Here is a 14,373-nt window from a genome sequence, read left to right as displayed (position 1 = left end):
AAAACAATAGGAGCATCCAGCAAACAACAGTGGTACATTGGGTGGGCATAGGTATTGCAAACCTTGATGTCTGAGTTCAAACCCCCAGTTGCATCATTTTTTTCTTTGTTTCTTATATCTTTTTGTGTTGCAATTTTTTCAAAGTATTTTTGTATTGGCCTGTTAAATATCAACAGCCTAGGGAAAAGTTTGACACTGACCAAAACCCACCATTATAACTCTTTAATCTTGCCATTTGAGTAAGAGATAAACTGTAAGGAATGTTCCCAAAGTACTGAAAGTAGTTACAAAACCAAATCACAAATATAAATAATGGTAATTATTTTGGAATTGCTTACAAAGGAAGTGGACATGAGGCTGTTCAGGATGAAAGACAAGTTAGATAACTGTCAATTGTTGCCATTATAATATGCAATAATGTATAAATGCTGTAAGTGTTGCATATTCACTACTTTTTAGTTTTGGCTTTCAGCCAAGAAGTGGTGAGGCTCTGGCCTCACTGGTTGTACCTACTCTGACACTCTTGTCTGGGATATACCAGTTGTACACTGGATCTGGTGAAGATGACACACAGTACAATTCAGTAACGCTTGATCACTAAAATTTGCTAACATTGTCTAATTTTGTGGAGGCCCTGCATTAAGTTAAAAAGTATATCTGTTTACAGGTGTATATATTACTATTATCATACTCTCTGTAATTACTTTAATCATTGCATATCCAATAGCATCTTCCTCAGAATAACAAGTGTAACATCTTTTTTGTTTTGTGGTTACATTGTGAATGACCATACCTGACATATTTTGACTATATGACAGACAGTGGTGAAATTAATGTGATTAGTAGCCCATAAGTGCTATCATGATTTGGACAGTTGTATTGTAAGAACATATGGGATGAATGGTACATTGGACACAGCATTACTAAAGCAGAACACTACAACTTATCACTTATGCAGTGTCAATCATTGAAGTTCTCATGAAACATGTTGACTACGGTGCTAATTATACGAAAGTATTTGGACATTACTTAATGCATGCTCTCTCTTCGAAACTAACAATCACACACATACATGCTGACATACACGTGCATACATGTACACACGCACACACGCACACATGCACACACACACCATGTTTGTGTGATGTGTTATCCTATGCTACTTCTCATGTTTACTCACTCTTTAAACTTGTGATTAAGTTCAAATACAATAGCAGTTTTTTTTTCAGTGTTAAACTGTACATATACACTACAGTAGTACTGAAAATAAACAATATTGAAGTATTGTTACATTTACTCATACTTGAAATTTGGTATATGCATATACACAGATAAAATGGCAACATATCAAACAATATCTACACCACTAGGGTCTGATGTATATTTGGCCTTCGAAACAAGAAAACTTATCAAAATTACATACAACTTGCCTGTACACAAGATTAGTATCAATATCCAGAGCTATGTTAGCATTTTGAATAGCAGCACCAAAACAAGTCAATGATTGGCATTCTAAATTTTGCGCACTAATACAATACTCACCTTTCAACTAAAACTTTCTAAGCCTTTCATTGGCTACAATTTTAAGATTTATTTATAAGGTATAATTTAAATTAGAGGTTATTAGCTTTAGGGTCCTACTGAAGGCACTTTTGAACTTGGTTATACCTAAGCTACAGCAGTATTGTAAAGCTGGTTTTTTTGAGTGATAGTTTTGCTAGAAAAACCCAAAGCTCCATGATCCCTTATGCACCATACTGTATATGATAGAAACCAAATATCAATTGTGGATAAAATTAATTACAATATATACCACTACTGGCACTAGAACATTTTATAAGTGGCCAAAGCACAAAACCACAAGCCTCACATCTGTACTGAAGTCACAGTACTGATACTGTAGTGGTTAATACATTTGTTGTAATCATAGATCATCAGTTACTTGGAGTAAGTATCTAGTTGGATTTTCTTTAAATGAAAAACTGCAACTATTGTGGTCTCTTAAAGTAACAGTCATCCCTATATCGTACATATTTTACACGTTTTTAAACAAATTGGGCATACAGGATTCTTACAGTGAGGGGTCTCACAGTGAGGGGCAGCAATAATTTTCAATGTGGAATTCTCACATTTTAGCTGTTGTAACTCGTGGTATTGTATGACTTGGCATGTTGGCCTTATACAGTTTACTCAGACACCCTGCCATCCCAACTCACTGCACTTCCCGGTACGTATAGCTACTTCTAGCCCCACTAAAGCTGTTTCTTTTAAAATGACAATAACTTGCTGTCACTTAGTTAACTACTTGGTGTTCTCAAGGGTGAGGAATCTTTCTACAATTGTTGGTAAGTTTATAGCCTCAACTATAACATATTAACTGTAATTGTATCCAAAGCAAACAAAAGTCTTGGTTTGTTGTTAAGAAATATTAAACCCACCTCTTTTATAACTAAGAAATTAAACGTGCTTATAAAATGCTAGTAAGACCACAATTAGAGTATGCTGCAACTGTTTGGGCTCCCTGGCAGTCCACCTTAAAGCAAAGTTTGGAAAGAGTCCAACGTCGTGCAGCTTGCTTCATAGCTAATGTCACTGACCCAATAGCTACCATCACAGATCTCCTCTACCAGCTGACTGGGATATCTTAGAAAGTAGACACAACAAATCAAGATTGACAATGTTATACATAGAGAGGTAGAAATTCATTCACACAACATGCTATATTTTCAAGGACAAGAAATTTTCATATACGTAAGTAACTTATATATAATTAGTCCCTTTACAGTGTAAAAAATTCCCATATCAACAATCCTTTTTCCCTGCTACAGTACAACTCTGGAATAAACTCCCTGCAGTAATAAGATTCAGCCTCCTTGGACTCATTTAACTTAGTTATTTTAGTATACTGTAATGTGTTTTGTAATAGTTAATTCAATGTATTGTCATTTTACTTTTGTGTTTCATCTCTTCTTTTTGAAGTTGTACAGTAATGGCAGATAAATAAATGATAATAAGCAGTGTCTATAGCATTAGATTTTATGCTTAAAAGAAGATAAGAATAAAGAAGCAGTCATATAATCATGATTTGCTAGACTCATGTACACTGTACACAAGTAATAGTTATCTGTAACTTCTTGATCTATCTGAGCACATATCAGGTGTGATAAGCTATTACACTCCATGTTGTTGTTGAGGACGGAAATAGAGGAATGTATGTCCTCTTTGGATTCTCCATAATACCCCTGGGGCCAGGTACGTTTAGTGCAGTCACAAGTATTTCAGCATAACAGCTGCACATATATTGTGTAGCTGTTTTTGTGTATAGTTTTACGTTGAAATATATTGGTAGTGAAACTTATTAATGAATGAGATTATTTACATACAATATAACACAAGTACATTGTTGGTGGACTTATACAATGCAAAAGATTTTACATATGTTATTTCACATGAATTATTCCACAGTATTGTATTGTTTGTAGTATATTACTACAACATTTTCAAGTTACAATGATAAAATGAGAAGTTTTTCTAAACCTTTTATTAAGCAGCGTGGCCTAGTTTATATCACCATTGCAACTGTGAGGATGTCACAAGAAAGAAGAAACTTACTTTGTATAGCAGGTCAGTATATTTTGTACCTGCATGTTGCAATTTTTCTACATGTAGTGTACATTGTTGTTGTGATGGTTATCAGGAGTCATGCTTTAATATCAGTCTCACGTACCCTCATAATTCCAACAACGGATTATGCAAAGTTTTGTTGTCGTTCAACTTCAGATAGTGGAAGTAATGAACCAGTGGAATGGCTTAATTCAAACTTGGATGTGTTGACTACCACTGACAAGATAAGGATAAGAAGTACAGTGTAAACAGTAAATACAGTAAATACACACAATTTGAACAGTAAGACCTACCTTTATGTACTTTTAACATTGACATAACCCATGATAATCAAGAGACATGGTAGTGTGTCATATACAACCAAGGGGAGCCAGCACATAACATGACAGTAATGTATTGTAATAAACATAATTTTATGCATGCTTAACTTAGTGGTGTCCGAGTTAGGAAGGTTACACAATGACTGTATATCGATCTGCCAAGAATGGCTATATGTACTGGAAAATTATGCAAGAAATTGTCTATGATGTTTGAAAAGTAGAAATGCAGACTGCTATACTGATTTCTAATAGAACAGTCATTTATAAAATCTTTGCAAACCCCAGAAATTTCCACACTTATATATAATTCACTACAATATAGTAGTTCAGTCATGGATACAGACTCTACAAAACCTGATAATTATAGCTACAGTCTAGCTACCTAGTTATAGTACCAAATAATCACCCTTCAGTATTATTGCACTGTTGAATTATATTTCATATTTCAAAATGAGTTTAAGCCTTAGATAGCAATTGCTATAGCTATAACTTCATAGATTTTAGTGAATTAAAACATTGACAAAAATCAAAATAGATCATAGCAACGACTATTAAGGAATTTATCAAGGTATTTAAGGTAAACCGCAATCATTGTAGTCTCTTTTAAATCTACTGGTCTCCTTAGCTGTTCTCTTACTGCATATCATTACATGTGTAATAGTTGTTGCATGAGCACATGAAATTTGTTCAATTTTAAAGGACTGCAAAATTCCTCATTGTACAATTTTTAGCACACCATATCATATATTCACTATGTTGTACATACTGTTTTGTGTTTATTGTTCAGCATCATCAAGACATCCTACCTGCAAAAGCAGCTTGCAATTTCGACCACCATCAATATCTGTTGCTGGGAGCTACTGGTGTAGGAAAGTTAACAGCAATGATAAGGTTGAAGTAAAGTTGGTGATTGAAAGTATGTAATTAATTGCAACACAGCAACGCAGTTTAATTTGTTACAAAGTTTGTCTTTCATTTTCACTGGCAAATTGATTTCATCCCAAACATTTGGCTACATATAATATTATGTACATAAATAACCATTGCAATAACTCATGAGATCATTTTTACAAGGGGTGAACAGTACATCTAATAATTGCATAATTGGCAATTTTAGCAAAACTATACCAATTTTTAACCCTAACATTGTGTTTACTTTTCTGTGTTAATCTCACACAAAATAACTTCAGTTATCTGGTCACCACATAGTTTCCAGGAGTTTGAACAGCTAATAGTTCACTGTAATAATTTTAGCATCAATAACACAAAAATTTCCAAAAACTTCTTATTTGATGATATAGGTATACTAGAGCTCTGATAAGAATTGTATATTGTAACTATTGAGAAAGCATCCTATTTTCTTGGACCAGCTGTATAGCCATAGATTATAGTGAAATGTAATCAAATAAAATACTAACACAGTTCTGAATATTGACACTGATCTTGTGTACAGGCAGGTTTGTATTTTTAAACAAATGTTCGTGTTTCCCACTGCCAGGAATGTGTCCATACTGTAAGACCATATGTGATGACCTTATTTAGCACAGCATTACTAAACCTTACAGCAAGTACACTACAAGCTACTAGCAATAATCAACTTATCACTTATGCAGTAAAGTTCTCATGCTACATGTTGACTAAGAGTAGCGCTAGTAGCGTAGAGTAGAATAAGTATTTGGAAATTGCTTTATGCATGCTCTCTTTTGGATCACACACCTATACATGCATGCTGACATGCATGTGCTTGTACACACACACACACACACACACACACACACACACACACACACACACACACACACACACACACACACACACACACACACACACACACACACACACACACACACACACACACACACACACACACACACACCAATGGCGGATCCAGGATGGGGTATTTGGGGCAAATGTCCCCCCCTTCCACCTTGTGGAGGAGCCAGCCATGCTTCTGATTAAAATAGCTACTAAACTTTGTCAGGCCAAGATCAATTTATCAACTCATGAAAATATGCACATTTTACTAACATTTATTACAAATTCACTTGAAACCAAAGCGAACCAAAGTCAAACTAGCTGTAAAACACCCATCCAGCACCTTCGTGCATACTAAATGCCTCTAAAAATAATTATCGTGTTGCTGTTTAAGACATTTAGAACCTTTTAAACAGCTTTTAAGGCTTCACAACCATCTGAAAGGCTAAAATGGCTAAAATCAACAGTGAGACACTACTAAGAGGTGATTATTTGCTGCTTCAAAAATGCAGTCTCCACAACTTATCCTGTTTGTGCCCCTCCCCTTGCCAGTTCCTGGATCCACCCCTGCACACACACACACACACACACACACACACACACACACACACACACACACACACACACACACACACACACACACACACACACACACACACACACACACACACACACACACACACACACACACACACACACACACACACACACACACACATACACACATACAAACACACATACATGTACACATACACCATGTTTGTGTAATGTGCTGTCCTATGCTACTTTTCATGTTTACTTGGAATATACACTATTAACTTATGAGTATAGCTATAATAAGTTCAAATACAATAGTAGTTTTTTTTTCAGTGTTAAACTGCACATAATGATATTCTACAGTGGTATTGAAAATAAACAATATTGAAGTACGTACTCTTACATTTACTCACACTTGACATTTGGTATACACAGGTGAAATGGAAACTAAACAGACAATAGCTGCAGGACTAGGGTCTAATGTATATTTGGACTGTCCAAATCACAATAGCACTATCTCGTGGGCTATTAACCGTACTAATCACATTAATTTCACCACTGAACTGTCATATAGTCAAAATATGTCAGGTATGGTCATTCACAATATAACCACAAAACAAAAGGGAGATTACACTTGTTATTCTGAGGAAGATGCTATTGGATATGCAATGATTAAAGTGATTACAGAAGGTATGATGATAATAATGTGTACGACTGTAAACAGATGTGCTTATAATTTGTGTATTATTTATACTCGCATAATGCATACATGTATAGCGCATATAATATTGTAAAAGAATTTTGGAAACTTGTTGCAGGATACCTGTTTTACAGATGTTTTATAACAGACTGAAGACTCTTAAAATGGCATTGAATAATTCCATGTACCAAGTTCATTGTAAAACGTGAAACTAAAAATGAATCTGTAGTGCATCCACTTTGTTCTCAAACTTTGAATGTTATGTTGTTACAAAGTAGAGTAGACATGGTTGTATGCAATCACTGGACTGGACTGGACCAGTGTTTTTCCTTTTTCACTTTGAACCCTACATATATGCACAAACCGTTACTACAAACTCTCCAATCATATCATCATCTGCTCTGACAATTAAACAAACCCTGCCTTCAACCAGAACTGCCACCTGACTATAACTACTCAATTATCCTCCTTGGTACAACTGTTATTGAATACCTTGGGTGCACGATCAACATCAGCTCTCACAACTACCCTTAACCTCTTCCCCCTGTTCATGCAACTGGATATCCATCCTTTGCTACCAGTAATGACTTCAACACTTTCACCCGAACCTGAACCCACTGTCATTTCCTTCATGCCTGCAACAGATGCAGCTTCAATGACCATCCCGGTTGGTTCTACCAGTCAAGGCACTGATTGGGGGCTCAGGATTCCCCATATGACCACTCACACTTGACTTTATGGTAATCCGCCCTTCCCATAATAATGATAGGTAGTATAGCAGTAGTTAATAGCTATCTAGCATCACTATTAGTACCCTTAAGTGTCCAATACATCGGGATCATTCTGGCATCGTTCATCCATAATGTAACAGAAAGTTGCTGGAGCAGGTTCTTCCTTGTAGGTTTAGGAGGAACACTGCTATGGGGAGTGGTACAGTTGGCAATTGTGTGTAAAGTCTTTTAAAGCAAAAGAGGTCCAGACTCCAAAACATTCCACCACTAAAGAAATGAAATCAGCCACAGCTGCCAAATGTTTCTCATCCTTGGCCACTTGCAGCTGCAGCAGCCACCCCAGCACAGACTTGCACCCATTTGTAAATTGATTTCGGACACACATTTTTCAGAGGTACTTCATTCGAAACTATTGCAACCTGCCTGTATCTGCCACTGGGTCAGTGGTTCGATTCCCATTGTAGAAAAATGAATTTTGACTACTCTATAGATCTATCACTAGGGTATTTGAGTGTCTTTCATGAGTTTTCAGATCTACTCTAAGAAGGACAATTTTGGCCTGAGAGGTCCTCTAGCAACCTTTCCCTCCTCTACATCCACTGCTTATGCATTAACGGTATTAAATTTTGCTCTTATTTGTGCTGTGCATGTAAATTTATTGCAAGAATTTTTGTTCTTATTTTATTTTGCTAAAAAAATACAATTATGTAATTTCGTTTGTAGACAGACACAGCCCACATTTTATCTACAGCAGCAATCCCACCAACAGATTCTTTTCTGATGAGCAAACTGCATTGTGCTATCAAGATAATTTTATTAACTGTTCATTCACACCAACTGTTGATTTTTCCAATTCCATATATTGGGACTACAGAGGTCGACTACTGAATACTTTTAGTCATCCTAAATACAGTCACAATACTTCGGGACTGATGATTTATAATTTTACTGAAGCTGACCAAGGGATTTATAAGTGCTTAATTGGCAATGGAGATCCATTAATTGCTACAATAAGTGTGACTCTTGTTTGTAAGTAATTGTTGACAATATAATATAATATAGGTCAAGGTATTATGTCTGCTGTATACTTATAGGGCCTCCAGAATTACCATTTACACAAAACAAGATAGTGTTGGTGAATGTCAGTGAACAAGTGGTACTCAATTGTACTGTGTCATCTTCACCAGATCCAGTGTACAATTGGTCCATCCCAGACACTTGTTCATCCTGTCCACACACCAACAATGATAGTGTTATGATCTTCACTGCTGATATTACTGATAGTGGGAAATATGTCTGTGAAGCTGGAAATAAATATGGGAGTGTATACCATAACTTTGATGTTAAAGTTATATGTAAGTAATAATTGTATAGCGGTATATACTCTTCCTAACCATATCACAATAACTTGTTATAGGGTAGCACATTAAACTGATAGGGTGCATGATGCAACACTCCAGTTGAACTATGTATATTACTATACTCTGTTCTATATGTACACAGCAAAGCCTTCACCAATAACTAGAAACACCACCACAATTATCAAGGACTGCAAAAAGGATAATAACAATGTGGTGCTTACCTGTGGTATTTACTATCCATCTGCTGTTGTAAAATGGAACATCATGATGGACTCATCCACTACACATCACAGTGTGGAAGAAAGTTCTACTGGAAAGTATATTGTACATAATAATGGAAGCCTTGAAGTTCATCATCGCTATGTATCAGATAATGACCACTTGATATTTATGTGCTCAGCAGATAATATGAATGGGTCCATTGAGCATGTATTTCATGTGTGGGATCACAATGCCTTTTATCAAGGTCTGACACATATTAAATGTAATGCTAGAACCAAGTATCTATATGTGATTGAATCTGCGAAAGGGGGCTTATATACAGGGTATAACTTTTCCAAATATTCAACTTTGATGTATCATAACTCCTCATAGTTTTAATGTATCACCTTAAGGTTTTACCAAGCAATAGTAGTATGCTAATGGTATACGGTGACCAAATTTCAAGCTAGTATCTTATTTCCCAAGTCACGTTTTATGAGTTGTCAAACACACGCAATTGAAAATGATATAAGAAAGGTATTGGCCTGAGTGTGATTATAATTACTCTATGTAACTATATATTGTTACAATTTAATCCCCAGCCAAGGTTCCTAATAAAGTATGGCACAGTTAAGTCTATATACACTAGTTACAGTTGCTAAAGCTGGTCTAACTTTTTCCATGAGAATTAAAAGGTTTATTGATTTTATTCTTGTTGCCTATACACTGTCATATTTCAACTTACCATTATTTATAGTTAGCAGGCTTCAAGTGTCAGGTTGTGTCTATGATCGAATGCATGCCAGTTTTTGTCTTCTACTGTACATGTACTTCATCTCTCATTGTGCAATTCCTCTTTAACCATTTGAGATTGTAAATGTGAACAGGTTATTCAGACATTAAACCATGTACAGTGCTCCTTCGATTATCTGACCCCCTTGGGACCAAGTCATGTTTAGATAAGCAAAAAGTTCAGATAATCAAAGTCCATTCATTTATATACAGAGCTCTGTTTAAGTACTCTAATAGAACATACACCTTAGACAAAGTACTCTAATAGAGCAGTCATTTCTACTGTTCGGATTACCAATTGTTTGAGGTTCAGATAAACACTGTATTGTAAGATTTAATTCACTAACTCAGGTATAGGTACAAGGTCAAATGTAATAATTGCTGTCTTTAATGCATACTGTTTTAATTAGTGTTTACTTGATTATTATATATTTAGCATGTTCAGTGAAATCAGTCAAAACAGATGTTGAAGTGAAGGGAAAAACAGCAACAATCACATTTTCAGTCATTCCATCTCATCCTGATGTAAATTTCCACTGCAAACTGAACAATAGAAATTACAAAATTTGTAAGCAGTAGCTTTAATGCAATACTTAACAATACATGTTAACTGGTGTAATGTGTGTGATGTACAGGTACAAGTCCAATGATTTATCATGACCTGAGCATAAGAAGTCATCGTGTTACTATACAAGCTGCTTGTGTTGGTCAGTCCTCATGGCAAACTGGAAAAGTCAGGTTTAAAATAAAGGAAGCTTGCTTGTACTGTTAGCCACAATAACTGCCAGTGAAACAATTAATGAACAGCCAGGGCTCTTTTTTTGCATTTGTATAATAATATAGGCCTGCATAAATTTTGAATTTTTGTAGATCAATTTACTGCAACATTATGATGTACATAATTGGAAGTTATATAGCTACAGTTTTATTTAGGCCACATGAACTTAATTATAGTTTCGCATCTCCTCAATAACTACTCAAAATAGTAATGCAAGTGTGCAGAATTTTAATCTTTTTTCTATTTCATTAAGGCCAACACTTCATTAATTTCTTGTTTCCTGTCACTCACCCACATATACTACTTTGCCCTATTGTATTTAAATAACTTATTACTGTGAAAAAAATTAAGGTACTCTAATAGAGCAATCAGCCACTCTAATATAATACTCAGTTATTCTACTGCAGCAGTTATTACTGAGAGACATTGTACTGATTCAAACTCCTCTTTAAAAAGTGCTACTTTATTGGAAAGTACTTCTTTGTTGCTTGTAACAGTGTTTGAAACATCGATCGTTGCTTGAGACTAGCCAATTAGCTAATGGACAGTGTGTTGCAACTTTGACGGCTCACTAAACTTAATAATGAAATTTTAGTTATTAATAATTACATGAATTTAGTAGATTCATTTTCTTTGATTATATGGATGATACAAAAGAATTAGTATATATTATAAAATTACAGGTTTTAGAGTAAGGGGTATATATATGGCCTCTTGCACTTATGCATATACATGCAGTTGCATTGTCCACATTCAGAAATGTCTAACTCATATTCTGTTTTAATAAAATCTTCCCATTTCATGTAGCTACGTACATATGTGACTGGGTCTGGAAAGACCGATAACATTTGATTTTTCACAAAGAACACAAAGCTACATGTATGTATATAATCTATAATCAAAATTAGCTAGACTTAAGTGGTCTGCTTTTGCTGGCTGCTTTCTTAAATACAGTGGTGATCCGTACAAGTGGTCTGGGGCCAGTCTGGTCAGTCTGGGGATGGCTGCATTTTTTTCAATAGTTATTTTAATAGGGAGGCAGCATCAGCAAAGCTGTTTCAGCTGTGCCCTGAACAAAAAAGCATACAATATACAATATACATGCATAAAATATTACAAATTAAAGCTTGGCTAAATGATTCATTTTAAAACTATATAGTGATCCAACTTCAGTGTATGTGGCTGTACAACTCTGTGGTGTTGAATAAAGACCTGTTCTGTATAAATGTCTTTTTATTGTAGCCAGTTTTGAAACCTGAATGGCTCATACAGCCATAACATGGCCTAATTCATCCCTATATCACAGCCTTCCTCTTTAATTTTCCCAGACTGGGTCACACAGTGGCATGGTTTGACTATCCCCATAACTAGCCATAAAATACAGACCAGCAGGAGAAGCTTACACTCAGTTTTGTATTGCCTATGTTTACAATGTTACAATATCTGGTCTGTAAGCATTCTTTCCTGAATGGAAATGAAAAACCATGAAATCCAAAGCTTTGCATCATTTTTTCTTATAAATTATAAAAATGCTTTATTGGAGTAGACTTGACAACTCAATTAGAGTATCTTGATCAAATAGACCAATCACAGACAGTTGCTGTCACTCCACTGTTATAGCACTCTAGGGCTTGGTTTAGACCACTTGAGTTCTGTATTAGGGGTGTAGCCATTACTTTCAAAGGGAGTTCCTGTATAACTATACTGCAGTGCTGTGCACTGATACAGGAACAGCCTCTCAGCCTTCTGAGATATTTCAATGAATTAAAGTTCTTTAAATTATGTAGTCTATGTTTGACACAGTGGTGAGATAAAAGTGCAGAAATTAAAAAAAAAAAGATTTACATACTGATCATTTTCCTAGTAGAGCTAGATCTTTTGGATGCTTAATTAGAGTAACTCTAACAGAGCTTCAAGTTTTAAATTTTAAGCATTATGAACTCCAAAAATCAATGTATTTTTGATCGGGAAGGTACAAACACTGGACTGGATCACTACACCGGACTATTGGACATTCCTGGGTACAGGATTGTGTTTTTTGCTGTATTTGTGAAAACGTATCCCTAAGAAATTCCTACTTGGTATATGCATTCTCCACCAAAGTATCTATTGCAGACTACTTGCACATATGGCATGCTCTATTTCAAAGTTGAATGTGTATATTGATAGTAAATGATGCCCATGGTGATCCCCAAATGTATTGAAGAGAGATATTCTGGATCAACTGCTCAGACACAGTGTAAAAATTTCAAGGGATTAGATGTTGAAATGATATATATGAATCAATTACACCTGTACAATTAGCAGCTACATAGTCATGATCATACCAAGTAGTGAATTGTAATAATATGTATACATGTTGTACCACTATGTATACATTGGTTTAGTATCATTATACATTTGCATAGTTCTTATCTGCAAAATAGAATTGTTTGGTAGAGAAGGCACAAGGTGGCATTTCTATACGATAACATGAAATTTCAATAGGAAAATAACTAATATATCACTAATACCATAGCTAATACAATAATCTTGGGATATGTCACACTTATATTCAAGCAGTTATGACTAAAACAAGTGTTAAATAATCAATGAATTATGTGCCTAACAAAAGGGTTGAAAATGCAATCTAAAACCTAAAAAATGCCAGTTTAGTAGTCCATTCCAGTAGTCAAGTCCAGTGGTCCAGTCCAGTGTTTGTTCCTTCCCATTTTTGATCAGCTCTCATGGACTGTTAGAAGAGTTTAGGCTTTTCCCTTACTCTTTCCATCTTTACAAGTACATCAGTTCTGTAGCTTCCTCTATTTCATAACTAGTACATTACTTTATGATGGGGTGCAAAGTACCCCTAAGTGTGCCCCTTGGTTGGGTTATCCCACCAAAAATATCAACCAGAAACTTAGCCACAATTCTTCATTTTGTTTGGCAGTATTGATTGGGTGCCACACTGGAATAAAAGTATAAAATGTGTCCTGATTTGTAGTGTATCCCCAAACCCTTATAATGTTCCAATAATATAATGTGCAAAATCCAAACGGGTTTCTAGTAAGGTAGCTCAAAATATATTCCTGGGGAGTATGACCCCAGAACGGCATTCACATCTACTGTATTATTCAAACTTCACTGCGTAATTTCATTCCAAAGTTACCCTATCTCCCACTCTGGCTTGCTGCATACTAAGAGTATAGGGGGTAAGGAAAGCAGTGCTTCCTTTGGCTTGCTTATGCAGTGCAAAGTAAGTCTAATTTTTTGACCTGTTTGCCCTTAAACAGGGACCGTGACAAATTCATGTTAGCTGAGCATATGGTAAAAATATGGTAACAGTTTACATCTTTGGTGTACTGCACTTCCAACTAACATTTATATGTAACATTGATCTAGACACTTATCATGCTGGGGAGTCTAGTTTGTAAGCAGTTTTTGAGTTTTAAAAGTACTGCATGTCATAGATAGTGCTGTACTTGATTACAACTTCCTGGGGTTGGTCCCCCTGTTATGACTATATGCACAGAACGCAATTTTACCACCACACAACTTTAGATGAATCGATAAAGTGAACAGACAGTGTGCAAGG

At 35.5% G+C, this 14,373-nt stretch overlaps 1 protein-coding gene across 1 annotated transcript; it reads left to right on the top strand.

Annotated features, from left to right (window-relative positions):
• Nucleotides 1–3,560: 3,560 nt before the first annotated feature.
• LOC136250600 (immunoglobulin superfamily member 10-like) lies at nucleotides 3,561–10,934 on the top strand. Its single transcript, XM_066042828.1, has 9 exons — nucleotides 3,561–3,624; nucleotides 3,670–3,861; nucleotides 4,732–4,860; nucleotides 6,672–6,926; nucleotides 8,391–8,696; nucleotides 8,762–9,022; nucleotides 9,171–9,494; nucleotides 10,458–10,589; nucleotides 10,657–10,934. Exons 1-9 carry the CDS (start codon nucleotides 3,588–3,590, stop codon nucleotides 10,791–10,793), a joined length of 1,773 nt encoding a protein of 590 aa, XP_065898900.1. The 5' UTR covers nucleotides 3,561–3,587; the 3' UTR covers nucleotides 10,794–10,934.
• The last annotated feature ends 3,439 nt before the right edge of the window (nucleotides 10,935–14,373 follow it).

The sequence above is a fragment of the Dysidea avara genome, chromosome 3 (genome assembly GCF_963678975.1).
Source record: "Dysidea avara chromosome 3, odDysAvar1.4, whole genome shotgun sequence".
In the NCBI taxonomy this organism is placed as follows: Eukaryota; Metazoa; Porifera; class Demospongiae; order Dictyoceratida; family Dysideidae; genus Dysidea; species Dysidea avara.
This window is presented reverse-complemented; position numbering and strand designations above follow the sequence as displayed.

Coding starts and splice junctions, on each gene's coding strand:
- LOC136250600 (XM_066042828.1), top strand. CDS start 3,588: ATGTCACAAGAAAGAAGAAACTTACTTTGTATAGCAG. Junction 3,862..4,731: donor TGACAAGATAAGGATAAGAA/GTACAGTGTAAA, acceptor TTTATTGTTCAG/CATCATCAAGACATCCTACC. Junction 4,861..6,671: donor AGTAAAGTTGGTGATTGAAA/GTATGTAATTAA, acceptor TGGTATACACAG/GTGAAATGGAAACTAAACAG.